Here is a 12,602-nt window from a genome sequence, read left to right as displayed (position 1 = left end):
CAGAATGAAAGGCACTGCAGTCTGAAAGTAAAATGGTAGAAGTTCTTGCTCTATAACAAAGGAATTACATGAATTTAAATAAGAGCCATATTTTCTTCTTTTATGGCCTTGTATTTCTCATTTTCTGCCACAAAAATAATAATTAAAAAATCCCTATGATCCAGATACGTGTATGGCTTCCTCCTGCTGATCTAAATGACAGTTTGCACATTTGTCCAAGGGCCATAACAAAAGTGCTGTTGCTTTCTGTTCTGTAGTTTCACCATAGGCATCATCCACAACCAATCTTGCTAGACTGGAAAGATATATCCGGTGTCTGTTATTGTTTTGTCATGATGAATTCCAGGAATAAATTAGGTGGTGTGTGTGTTTTTAATTATATTAAATCTCTACTGCAAAGATATAGAGATTTTAAATGAGATTAAGTCTGCAAGATCCTTAGCTCCTGCAGATGACTCTACCATGTGTGCATCTCATGTTTGAAAAGGAGATGTTTGAAATACTTGCAAATATTGTACTGATATAGGCTGATTAACAAAATCATTTTGTGAATCCTTCTCGTACGCTTATTAAAAACATAATTGTTCACATTAGAAAGAATGATGCTATGCTTAAAATGATTAAGGAAGGTTTATATCTTGTTCTCTGGTCAGGGCATTAGTTTATCTATCACAATCCCTGTTTGAATTAGCCATGCTGACAGCTGTCCCTCTTGAGCAACTTGCTTAAGCATTTTTCAACACTCAGGAACTTAGAAAGTTTAAATTAGCAGCCATCATTAGTCATAAGGAAAATAATTGCAACTGAGTAAGCAGATGCTGTAATACTACTGGCACAAAAGTAGCAGTGGTCCCAATAAAACAAATCTTGAGAAAAGGAGCTGTGAGCCACGAATTGCCTGCTGTTAATACTGGCAGGCCTACTTCTCATAGCAACCTTTCAGTAAGGTGACCTTTTTCTTACCCAGTTTCATGCTGTGTAATTTATCTGAACTGTAAGAAAAGAAGTGCTTCTATGCTCAGTACAGGTCAAGAAGGACTGATCTATGCCCTAACACATAAGAAATGCTTTCTCAACTATACTGTTCAATTTTTATCCTTCAAGTCCCATTATGTACAGCTGGATTGATAATAAAACATAAAACTGTCTTAGTATGCATTTTCTCACAAATGGATGGTCTCCAGAACGCTCTTCTAAGATACAAGTACCTTCTATCTGCTAATCTTAGGTGATAGACTAGGAATTTTGAGATGGTATCAGAGTTGTTAGTAAAGTTATCTTTTCAGAAGCCCCAAATCTGACATGCCAAAGATCTATTTATGCTGCTAAGCAATCTTTCCCTTACAAATACCCCTCCAGAAGAAAACAAGTAATAATTGCATCTCCTGGAAAAATTGTCATGGATTATTTCTGAAGTATAGAGTAAGAAAGCAAGAAACTAACAACTTATCCTGACTTAATCTGCACTGCCAAGCTGGTCCGTTGACACACAGCTTCTGGCAAATTCTGTACACCAGGACTGACTACTGCAAAACCTGTCACGTTCGTCTCGAGGACCTGATATGCTAACTGTGTGCCATCAGATGAACAGAAGCCTCTTTAGCCAATCTAGGGATGTAATTCTGCTCCAGAAGCACAAACCTTACATTGTGGATGACATGAAGTAAAGTGTTATATCAGTATACATCAGTATTTTCTATACTGAAGATGAATGAAGTAGCCAATGGCGAGAGCCACTGTGGCATTGCTCCAGGAGCCAGCATCAGCCAGTCCCTGGCATGGAACACTGGCTCTGGAGGGTTGCAGCAGGCAGTAAAGTCAGTTTTCACCTACTTCCCCATGTCTGTTTAGAACAGGATTATGTTAGGTCTCAACTAAGCAAATGAAACCATCCAGCTTCAGATAAACATCTGAGTATCTCTCATTACATCTCCCATTTAGGTATCACAAACATGTTTGGCCACCTCAGTGGAGGTGAGAAGGGGGAAAGCTGGAGTCACATTTCGAGCAAAACAAGTTAAAACCTAGTTTTTGTTGTGATTAAATAATTTTGTGAATTGAAAACATCTGCTTAAGAGCCCCATCAAGATAGAGGAGATGGCCCTGCTCATTCCCTCTTTCCCCACAGCCCTCTGAGGGCTGCCAGAGGCAGGGCAGAAGACCACTATCCTCCTCCAGATGACCACACACACACAGAACACAAAAGATGAAAACCTGTGTATGAGACAGGTTTACCCCATGGCTCTGTGACAAGTACAGAAAAAATGAATACTTCTCCAACTAAGGCTGTCCAGGGTTGGTTTACCAACAGTCATTTAATCTCTGTAAAATCTATGGGTTTAAGCAGAAACAAATCTCTAGAACAAATCCATCTTTTCAGGCAAAGCACAGCTGAACCTTGAACAGTGAAAAGACAAGCTCACTAGGTTGCGTAACTGCAGCTGAACAATTAGCTGGCTAAAGGAAAGGTTTATCTCAAGGTATCACTTGTCAAGCTCACAGTTTTGATGGAGGCTGCTTGGCATGAAATGCTGGAGGAACTGGGTGTGCGACTACAACCAGTTCCTAGCCTTCAGGTGGTATTTACTCTCACCACAGTCATGAAGCCTTTGAGACACTGAGGGAACTGCCTTCAGTCCATGGAAAAATTACTAAAGTAGCAAGAGGGAGATAGACTGCCTTAATATGAGTATTAACTTTGCTCTCTGCTGGTAGCAAAGGAGAGGAGTTTTTGTAACTGAAAGAAATTCAAACAGAGGGGAAAAAAAAATGAACAGCAAACAAAAGCAACACTGGTCAGTTCATTTTGGCACACATCAGGCTGCAATTCTGCTGCCAATGTCAATGTATTACATGCTGTGTAGCTATAAATTTCAGTTATGTTTGAATAAACACCAGCATATAGAATCGCACTGGGTCTGCCTTATGCAGTCTGTCTGCAGGCAGGCCAGAATTGTCATGCTTCTTCCTCTGAATTATCCCAAAATCAAAAGTTTAATTGCTCTCAAAGTGAGATACATACCTGCAATCCCTTGTAGCAGCCCACAGACATTAAAAATGCTTTTCTTCATAATACTCTGCACACACATAGTAAAGACAGACACAAACGCCACGGTGCAGAGAATCATGATTCCCATGGCAAGGAAAATAGCAGTCGCCTGCCAGAACCCACTGGCGATCTCGCCGAAGTTCTCGGCGTAGGGGCCGCAGAGCGTGTCCCGGCGGGAGAACTGCATGTGGGAGATCCTGGTGCAGCGCCCGTAGATGCCCAGCGTGGGGCGGTAGGGCTCCTGCGGGCCCCCGGTCCTGTTGTCCGTCTCGTCGGGGCCCGAGGGCTTGGCTCTGCCGATCAGCCAGTCCGCGCTCATGAAGGCGATGAGCTCGGCGAAAGCCACCACGATGCTCAGCAGAGTCCACAGCATCGACCGGCACGTCACAATGACATGACACATATTGCTGGTCCAGTGCCCGTGATCAGTGCAGCATGAAATCCAGCCACAAGGGAGGAAATGTTAAATTTAAAAAAAAAAAAAAAAAAAAAAACAAAAAAAAACCAAAAAACTAAGAAAGTCACTCTGGCTGCTCTGCCTACTTTCTCGACTCTCTTACAAAGGCCAAGATGAAGCTTCTCAGCAGAAAAAGTGAACAGCCCCAAGTTTTGCAAGCAGTGCAATCATCTGCTCTCTCTGTTTAGCTCCTCTTTTTCTCTTTCTGGGATGCTGAGCTCTGAAGTATGCTTTTCTTTCTCAATATTCATACTGGCACATGACACTGAAGGCTGGTGGGGGAGGCGACAAGGACTGCCCACTGTTTGACATCACACCCCTACAAGAAAAGAGAAAACACATCAGCAATAAGAAAAAAGTCATTTCCACCCCCATGACAAACCAAGACCTGGCACAGATTCACATCAACATACAAAGCTCTAACAAGGGCTGGTCAAACAGAGCCTGCTGGAAACCTCCCTGATTTGTTGCAGGGGAGTAATTAATCTCCCCCCTACTGCTGCCAGTACTTACAGTATCTGCTGTGCCCTGTCCCATGGTGGGTGTTTGTCAAACACTTTCAAGCAAAGGCCTCAGCAACACCCAGCGGTCCCACCCACTCCTACCACCACACCCCCATCATCTTCTTCTGGTCCAAATTACCAAGGTTGCTGGCAGTCACCCAGCAAAATGTTTGGACACGTTTAAGCAGTTTCACAGATGTGCAGCTCCTGCCTTCACTTTGGGGAGGCAGCACAGCCCGCCTTCAGGACAGAGGCTGAACACAGCTTCCCACATGCCACGGGCACCTAGGTTCAAGGGGCAATGCAGGAACCTTGTTCCAGCCTTCTGGTTTCTGCTGACTGCAGCTGAGCCAGCCCTGCCTCAAGAAGAGGTGAACGAGATTACAGTTGCAGACAGCTCATCCTGTGATGTGGTGACTCCTTTGAAGCCTGGATTTTCCAAGGAGTGGTGCCTCCCTGGGTTCAGGACTGAGGTTTGCGCCCGTGTTTCAGGAAAACAATCTGCATGCAGGTATGTCATACACCTCACCTTGAACTGCTGCCAGCACTGGCAGCCTCTGCTGACTTAAGCCATTGTAAAGAGGAATCAGTGGGAAAGTGCCCCAGTCACTGCCAAGGGGCCAAAAGCCCCAAACAGAGGGGTTGCCCAAGTCACCCTTGAGCTTCCTAACTCCCCTCAATTCCCCTCTTCCACAGCCCTGTGTGTGCTGTGACTGCAGCAAAACGTTCCCCAGGGCTTTCCCCAAGCCGCTATACTGCCTTTCAACAGTGGTTGACGACATTCCCAGAGTTACACTTTATCTTAGCACAAGAGGCAGAGATCACTATACTTCCAACTCCTATCCAAATATCGGCCTCAAAATAACAAACAGGTCATCCCACACGCCTCTGCTCTTGAACTGAAACAGGGTTGCCTGAAAGCAAGAGTGGGAGCAGGAAATGCTCTCGTGTTACCCCCTCCATGATGAGAATGTATCACTTCTAAGTCTTCCTCACCAAACCCCAAATACTGACACTGAACTGAAGGCAAGAGTAAAGATCCAGATCTGGACCTCACTGTTGTGGTGCTGCAGTCAACAAATGCCAGAAAAACAGGAATCCCCAATGTTTTTTGTAGGTTTGTCATGGGGTTGGTATTAATTTCTTGGGAGTTCTGAGTTGGGTGGTTGAATATTAGTCCCACTGAATGCAATATGAAACATACACATGCAACTTCAAAAATTCAAAATTTCATCCAGCATTTTCTACTCCCCCCCATACTAGTTGTAGAGAATGATCTAGGTCAGCAGATTCCTTTCGTGTAAGTGTCTTGAAGCTGATGTGCCAAGGACAGAATTTATTTCCTTTAGTTCAGTGTTATGGCATTGCCTTAAAAAGGGGCTTTCAGGCATAATGAGAAAACAGTTCCACTAATTTTCCATTTTGAAGGGGGGAGAGCATTAAGTTTTCAAGCAACCTGACATACTAATGACTTGAATACACCCTTTGTAATAACAGAGAGCTGAAGTTTCAGCCTGCCAAAAAAAAGTTAATTTGCTCAGTATTTCCACTTTAAATAATGATTGGAATGTAGGAAATGCCTACTACAAATCTATTTTCTTCCAATGTCATCTGCATGAATAAAGAGAACTTAATTGAAAATGCCTTTAGTTTTTTGAAAGAGGCTCCAAAGAGCTCTAAAATCTGTATTTTTCTGCAAGAACTGCACCCATATGAACTCCTCATCTTTGTAATTCCAGGATTTTCAGTGAGGTGGAAGGGACATAAGAGCTGAACACCCATAATGGCTGTTATTGTTGACTCTGTACCACTGGATATAAAATACTGTTTATTGAACATAGATGAAAACAAAGTTCATATTTACTTAGGTAGGTGGAAATTCTAGATTAATACTGGCAGCCATAAAAATATGTCACTGATAATGAACACAGGATGCTATACTGGAAGAAAAGACCAAATCATGGGGTTCTTTCCCAACTGAAATATAAGCACAGTAAATTGCAGCAAAATTTTAAGACACTATCTCAAGAAAAGTCACTACATGAACAAAACAGCCTGTCTAAAGCTGACCTGGATCTCACGTCAAATCTCAGGAGTTCACTTCCCTGTTGTGCAACTAAAGGAAACTCTGCAGCATCTAAAAGTGAGGTAGTAGATGTCATTGAAAACTGAAATTCAATTGAAAATACTCTGGGTTTGAATGAAACCTGTACAATTTGGCTTTTCCTAGGTAATGAGTATTTTATTCTAGTACAAAACATACCAATGCACCCTTATCCATGGGAGAACTTCTGCATAAGCTTTTTCTTGCAGTAGTGACATGCTGAAAGGAAAGCACCACTCACCTACAAGTCCTTTTTGTCAGACAGACAAAAACATACAAAGTAGGATGGTGAGCACAGAGGACAGGCAGAGGCATTTCTTTCTGAGACTCAGTAAGGAAAGGTTGCAGATGAAGTACTGAAGACAAGTTTCAGCCCAGTCACATTTATGTAGTCAGCCTTTTCTTCCCAACAACGTCTTCCCCCTTTTCCTTTCAACAACCTCCTCCCCTCCCCACCTGGGCTTTCCCAAAGAACCAAACCATCTCTCATGTGGCTCCAACAATAGGTTTGTGCCATACATGGAAGCATTTCCAGCTATTAAGCTGTGCTAAATAACTGTGCTTCATGAAGCCTCACTCTGCTCACCCCTGCTTTTTTTTTCCCTCCATTTTTGCTCAGCAGAAACTCAAACCAGGCCCTTGCTAGGCTGAAAACTAGCTGTTTATTCTTCCTCTCAGTTTCCCATCCCTCAACAAGTTTTTTCAATGACAAAACCCTATGTCCTTCACAGCAAGCCACTCAGCATCCACTTCTGACCGACTGTCAAAATATTTGCGTTGACAAACCAAATTCAAAGTACACAAGGGTTCCTTAACCCTTTTGGTATTAACTCATTCAAAATGATTCTTGCTAAAGAAGCAGATTACAAGAAGTAGCCTCCCCCCACTGTCTTTTGGGCCTCCCCCTATTTTTACTACTACATTCAATCTTCCACTGTTGTGGAAGGGGGACATCCATGCTGGGAAACAGCCCTGCACAGCAAGTTCCCACATAAGCCACACACCACAGCAGCATGAGGGTCTTGACAGTGGCATGCTGGCCCACCATGATAACCCACATTCCTTGTCTGGACAGCACAGCTCTTGGATGGGTCAAAACTAAACCTTCAGCCTCATTTACCCTGGTTACCAGCACCATGTTCACAGTCATGCTCAGCATGAAGTGAAGTCTGACACAGTGAAAAGATGTCAACGAGAACATCAAGTCCTCAAAGCATCCAGAGAGAGTAAGAGTTCTCAAATGCAAAATTGTTTGGGTTGTTTTAATCATACAAATAAAGCTGGCTCAAAACATTGCTAGAACTTTCCTTCTCTTCAGATTCTATTTTGACAACCAGATACCAGTATGACTGCCTCCAGTCATACTTTCACATCTATAGCTAGGACTGTTCAATTGTTGCCTTTTACAATACAATATGTCTATGTTCAAAGTAGGCAAACAACATCTATTTTTCTGAACTAGATAAAGAAACAAAATTGCCTCCATTTTACTTACACTGCCAAAAACAGAAAGTGAGAAGCTTATCCAAATTATAATATTTGAATTAAGGTTTTGATTTTGAAGATGTTGAGCTGCAGGGTTTTGCTTTGGCATACCAGGCAGATGGAAAGGAACAGCTGCAAAGTTCAAATCTGAGTCAATCACATACCATGGCTGTTTATTTTAGAAAGGTTTCCAACAAGTAGTGTACAAGAGAACCAAAAGTACCTTGCAGAACAATGTTATGGCCAGTCCTTTGTGCTCCCATTATGATTTGACTGAAGTCAGAAGCTTAGACTGTGATTTAGCTTTCACCCTTTCCAGCCCGGTTCTGTCAGCTCAAGAGTGAGAATAAATCATCTTTAGATAAGTGGCTTTTGGCTTGGCTTAAGCAAACATCTGAATAGAAGGCCACACAGACTGCTGAAGCCATCCCGGTTTATAAAATAAATCCAGGCATAGTTAGACATTTTCTCCTAAAATTTGTTGGGGTCCAAAGTACAACTACAGAGAGGAGTTTCTAAATCTTGTTTACCACACACAAGCTTGAGCACCTCACAACCCAAAATGTACCGATCTTGGAAGACTGGGTTCTGCTTTCTCTGTAACGTTGTTCAGTAGCAGTTATAAACTCTCTGAATATGCTTTGAACTACGAGAGTGGAAGTGGCTCCTATTTGTGTTGATGTTGACTCACTATTTAAAACAAATAGAAAGAGGTTCACGCAAAGACTCAATTACCTCAAGCTGACCCCATCCAGGTTGACGCGAACTCCCACTTTAAAAAGCTTCCATTCTTAGGTGTCACTGGACAAGCAAACTATTCAACTGTGAGGTCACCCTGCCTGGCAGAGTGAGGCAGCCATCAAAACCACTGAGGAAAGAGGGACTGCACTTAGGACAACGTGGTATGAGCACTAGAGATTGTTCATTTTCTGGGTAAGTGATAAATGTTGGTAAATAAGCTTCTCCTCCCACTCGGTCCTCTCAGCATTCTTACAGGAACTGCTGTTGAGAAGGAGATGGCAGGTTTCTGCCAACTTCCCTGCAGTCTTAAAAGCAGTAGAGCAGACACCAAGCAGCATTTCTCAGGAGACAGAAAGGTGCACTTCTGCATTTCTACCGCACACACTTAGAGGCGACTTGCAAATGTAAGAAGCAGCACATTCATCACAGTCCCCTGTCACAAGAAAACAGTGACAAGGATGAGTACTTCAGGAAGGACCCAAATCGTTTGGTGTGGGCTGTCTCTGCAGACCACAAGGAGCTCTGCTCACCCTGGTTCCTGATAAGCACTGCATACTCACCACAGGAAGCACCTGGACCAAGAAGAGGGAAGGACACTTCATTGTGCCTTTGTTTTGTTTTCTAAATGTAACACATTTCAAAGTGATCAAAAATATTCAGTGTCAGATAACAAAATAGAGAAGATGCTTGAAAGCTGAAGTGGTTGCACAACTTCAGAGAAATACCTGAGAACAAGCAAAGATTCATCTATTTTCATCAAAAATTTTCATCAAATTATTCCCAACCTTCACAACATTCCAGAACAGAGCTTTTTACTTGAAGAGCAAAGAGCAGTTTTGATTAGTCTTTGCTTGTGAAATAAAGAGAGTAAATATTTGCATATCTTATGAATATTTAACCATTATAAACCTGCACAGGCATATTAATGAGTGCATTATTATGACAGGTGGTTGAAAACAGATCAGACTAAACAGATGAATTTCATTGGTAATGGAAAGAATGTAGACTTATGATGCATCATGTCTTGTTCCTGTTGGCACAGCGTAAGATATGAAATGGAAAATGAAAATATTTTTCAAAATAGTCAAAACTCACTGAAGTATCCTAATTAAAACCCTGTTTCCTTGTCTTTCCTTTGAATTACCCTGTTTACTTCAGCCTCTCCCTACCAAAGGAATGTAGATGTAAAATTTGAATTAAACTATCCCTCATGTGCCCAAATATTATGTACACCAAGTTAAAATTAAATGTATAAAACAAAAGAAAATAATTCTGACAGTGACTGTTGGTCTCCTGAAGCTGGACATGATGTTTATTCCATTCCATCTTGCAAATGCTATGGAATAGGTCTTCTAATTACAGGTGGATTTGTTTCTAGAATATATCACTGTAAAAGAAACAAGTATAAAACTTCTTTCCAACTTAAAAAAAAAAAAGGCAGTTGAAATGTACTATTCTTTTTCTGACCTCATTAAAAGCCATGGCAAAACTCCCACTGACTTTAATGGGGCCAATACATCACTGAAAAATCACTACAAGAATGAAAGTTTCCAAATTTTCAGACCAACTGCAGGGGAGGTTTAAACACAGAATTCATTTCCCTCTTCCCTCATCCAGACAAAACTGTGCTTATTTCCCCCCCACTAAGAGGATATCAAGCTAACTCAGATTTCCAGCATTGCCTATGAAGCCCAGATTCTCAAGCTGGAGATTTGTTCCATTGCTCCATATTTATTGACTTACAAAATTCCTTAAATCTGCAGCCGTTACTCTGTGTTTTGAAAATTTACGTGGGATCTTTTGTAATTCCAAAATTTATTAAAGCCTACAATGTTAAGGAAAGCTAATGTGTGGTATTTCTATTGTTGCTTCTCAGGAGTAAATTACACATCACATCAAAAATCATCACTAGGGGAGCAATCTTGGCTACAATTAGTGATAGTCTAACTGCTCAGGAATTCACCAACTGGGAACAGAATCATGACTTTCCTTTCCTAGTTTGATTCCTCAGTAGCTCACTGAAGTCTCAATCTTCAAAAGTCTCATCTGAAGCCCCTTTTTTTGGTTACCTACACTATCATATCTGCAAGCAGACTCAAATATTCATTGTGTCGTAATTACTTTTTACAGCTCTCCAAATGAAGCTCCTAAAGGTGTCTGATCAGAAAAAAAAAAAAATGTTAGGAAGATAGAAGGAAGGAACTATTAATATTTGATAGTAACAAATCCTTGCTATTTTTATACTAAGGATTTTTACTTTAAAAGGAAGCCAGACTATGGCTATTTAAGTAGTTAATAGTGTGTGCATAAGCTAGAGAATCTGTCCAAAACCACATGGAATCTGTGCTTATTGTAAAAAACACTTCACTCCCATGAGTTCATTGTGACAGATTTGGAACTACTCTTAATAATTTATTAATATTGTACTAAGATATTTATTATACTAATACAGTGGTTATTGTTTAATATGAGACTAGTGAGAAAAACAGGCAGGAAAGAATGACTCAGTTGTGACACTTCTCAGCAAACTCTAGGGAATTGCTTACTAAAAAGACAATACTAGCTCAGGAAAAGCCTCACAAACACAGCAGATCAAAGACCCGAGGATTGTTTATGAAGGAACAGTCTTTCAAACTGGAGGGAAGAGAATTTGTTTCCGACAAACAAGCTTAAGAGAAAGGCACCTATGGGATGTGTCTGTTGAAGTTAAGCCAACATGGAATACCATATTGGGCTCCTCATTTGCCCTGAGACAAAGCAGACCGCCCTGCAAACCACCTTGGTTCCTTGAATGAAGGAAACACCACTTCAGTTAATCCCCAAAAGAAAACCATTGCAGCATCTCCTTTCACATTTGTGCCTCTGTTAGCAGAGCAACCACAAAGGTTATGGCTCTCCAGCCTGTCTGAACAGCCAGGGGTGGCTCATCCTTCTGCTGAGACCAGATCCAAGGCTGTAGAGCCAAGGACTGACCTCTGCGAGCAGGAACAACCCAGAAGTGTTTGCTCTGTTACTCACTGCAAATGCCTGCAAACAATCTTCTGCATCAGTCTTCCCAGATTGCTGCTGCCTGGAAAGACACCTCACATGAATCGACTGCTCCCCAGGTCCATGATGTGTGACACTCCCACAGCAAGGAAAGGACACACTTCTGGCACACCAGGATCTTGCACTTTGGATCAAAGACACACAGACTACCTGCTATGACAGCAGTGACTGATAAGATGAAGAACCTGTCTTGTCACAAAATGTATGTAATCATTCTTGTTCCTCTTAACTCAGACTGAAAGTGAACCATTCTTCAAAAACAATCAGTACAGACAAGCAGCTCAGCACAGTAATGCATAAAACGTGTTGTACATTACAGGAACACCTTTACTGAGACTTTTAATTGTATTTGAACTGAGGAGAACCAGTAGTGGCTCAAGGAAGTGAAAAGGGCTGTGATGGATCAGAGCTGCCATGTTTCTACACGGGCAAGGATGTCTGAAGCATCGGGGCACCACATATAAAAGTGAACTTGAAAAGAATGCACAAGAAGCCTTTTATCCAGGAAAAGGCAAAGTACTCAAACTGGCATATCTCTGTGCATATCAACTAAATGCGAGCTATAGTTGTTATTAATGGTTAACCTGTTGACTGTGGCCAAAGAGAAGAACTGAAATACTTTCAATACTGTGTATTTCATTCATCAATAATTACAGGAATGCTGTGTTCATTTGGGGTCTCTAAAATGGAAGCTCACTGCAAAGAGCTTGGAAAAATCTAGACTAATAGCTGAAATTCTGGAAACCCCATTTTAGAGCAAGAAGCAAAAATAAACAGATTAATTATTTTAGCAACTGGATTTAATTCTAAAGCCAAGACTGAGGATACTTCTACAAGTGGAGCCACATGCAAAATTCTGTCTTGTTTTAATGCAGTTTGACTTGCTAGACTAGATAACGTTAACAGTCCTTTTCTGTCCTTAAAATTTATACATCCACAAAATATAATAACTAATGAATGTTTGTAGAAACAGAAAAGGGCTGGGGGCGGGGGCAGGGACGGGGGGGGGGGGGGGGAAGTGCATCTTCCTCAGCTTCACTTTGCTCCAAAAATGCTGTCATGCCTCTGTCTCTGATGTCATGTAGTTTATGTCACAGAAACACTTAATGGTGCAAACTAAAACTGGACCTGTGTGGGGATATGCATATAGGTCTGGTAATGATCCACCTTACTGCCATACAAATACACAGGCAAAACAAAAGGAAGAAAGCATAA

At 41.6% G+C, this 12,602-nt stretch overlaps 1 protein-coding gene across 4 annotated transcripts in view; it reads right to left on the bottom strand.

Moving 5' to 3' along the window:
* Nucleotides 1-12,602, bottom strand: part of LHFPL2 (LHFPL tetraspan subfamily member 2) — a 120,238-nt gene that overhangs the window by 10,888 nt on the left and 96,748 nt on the right. For all 4 annotated transcript variants that reach the window (XM_066181255.1, XM_066181254.1, XM_066181258.1 and 1 more), the window contains one exon: nucleotides 3,023-3,825. In XM_066181255.1, coding sequence (XP_066037352.1) covers nucleotides 3,023-3,452 — 430 coding nt within the window. In that variant the 5' untranslated portion in view covers nucleotides 3,453-3,825. The remainder of the gene's footprint in view (nucleotides 1-3,022; nucleotides 3,826-12,602) is intronic.

This window comes from Chamaea fasciata, unplaced genomic scaffold, assembly GCF_029207755.1.
Source record: "Chamaea fasciata isolate MVZ Bird 193981 ecotype frontalis unplaced genomic scaffold, bChaFas1.0.hap1 SCAF_4, whole genome shotgun sequence".
NCBI classification, from domain to species: Eukaryota; Metazoa; Chordata; class Aves; order Passeriformes; family Sylviidae; genus Chamaea; species Chamaea fasciata.
Note: the sequence above shows the minus strand (reverse complement) of the source record. Positions and strands in the feature narration are given on the sequence as shown.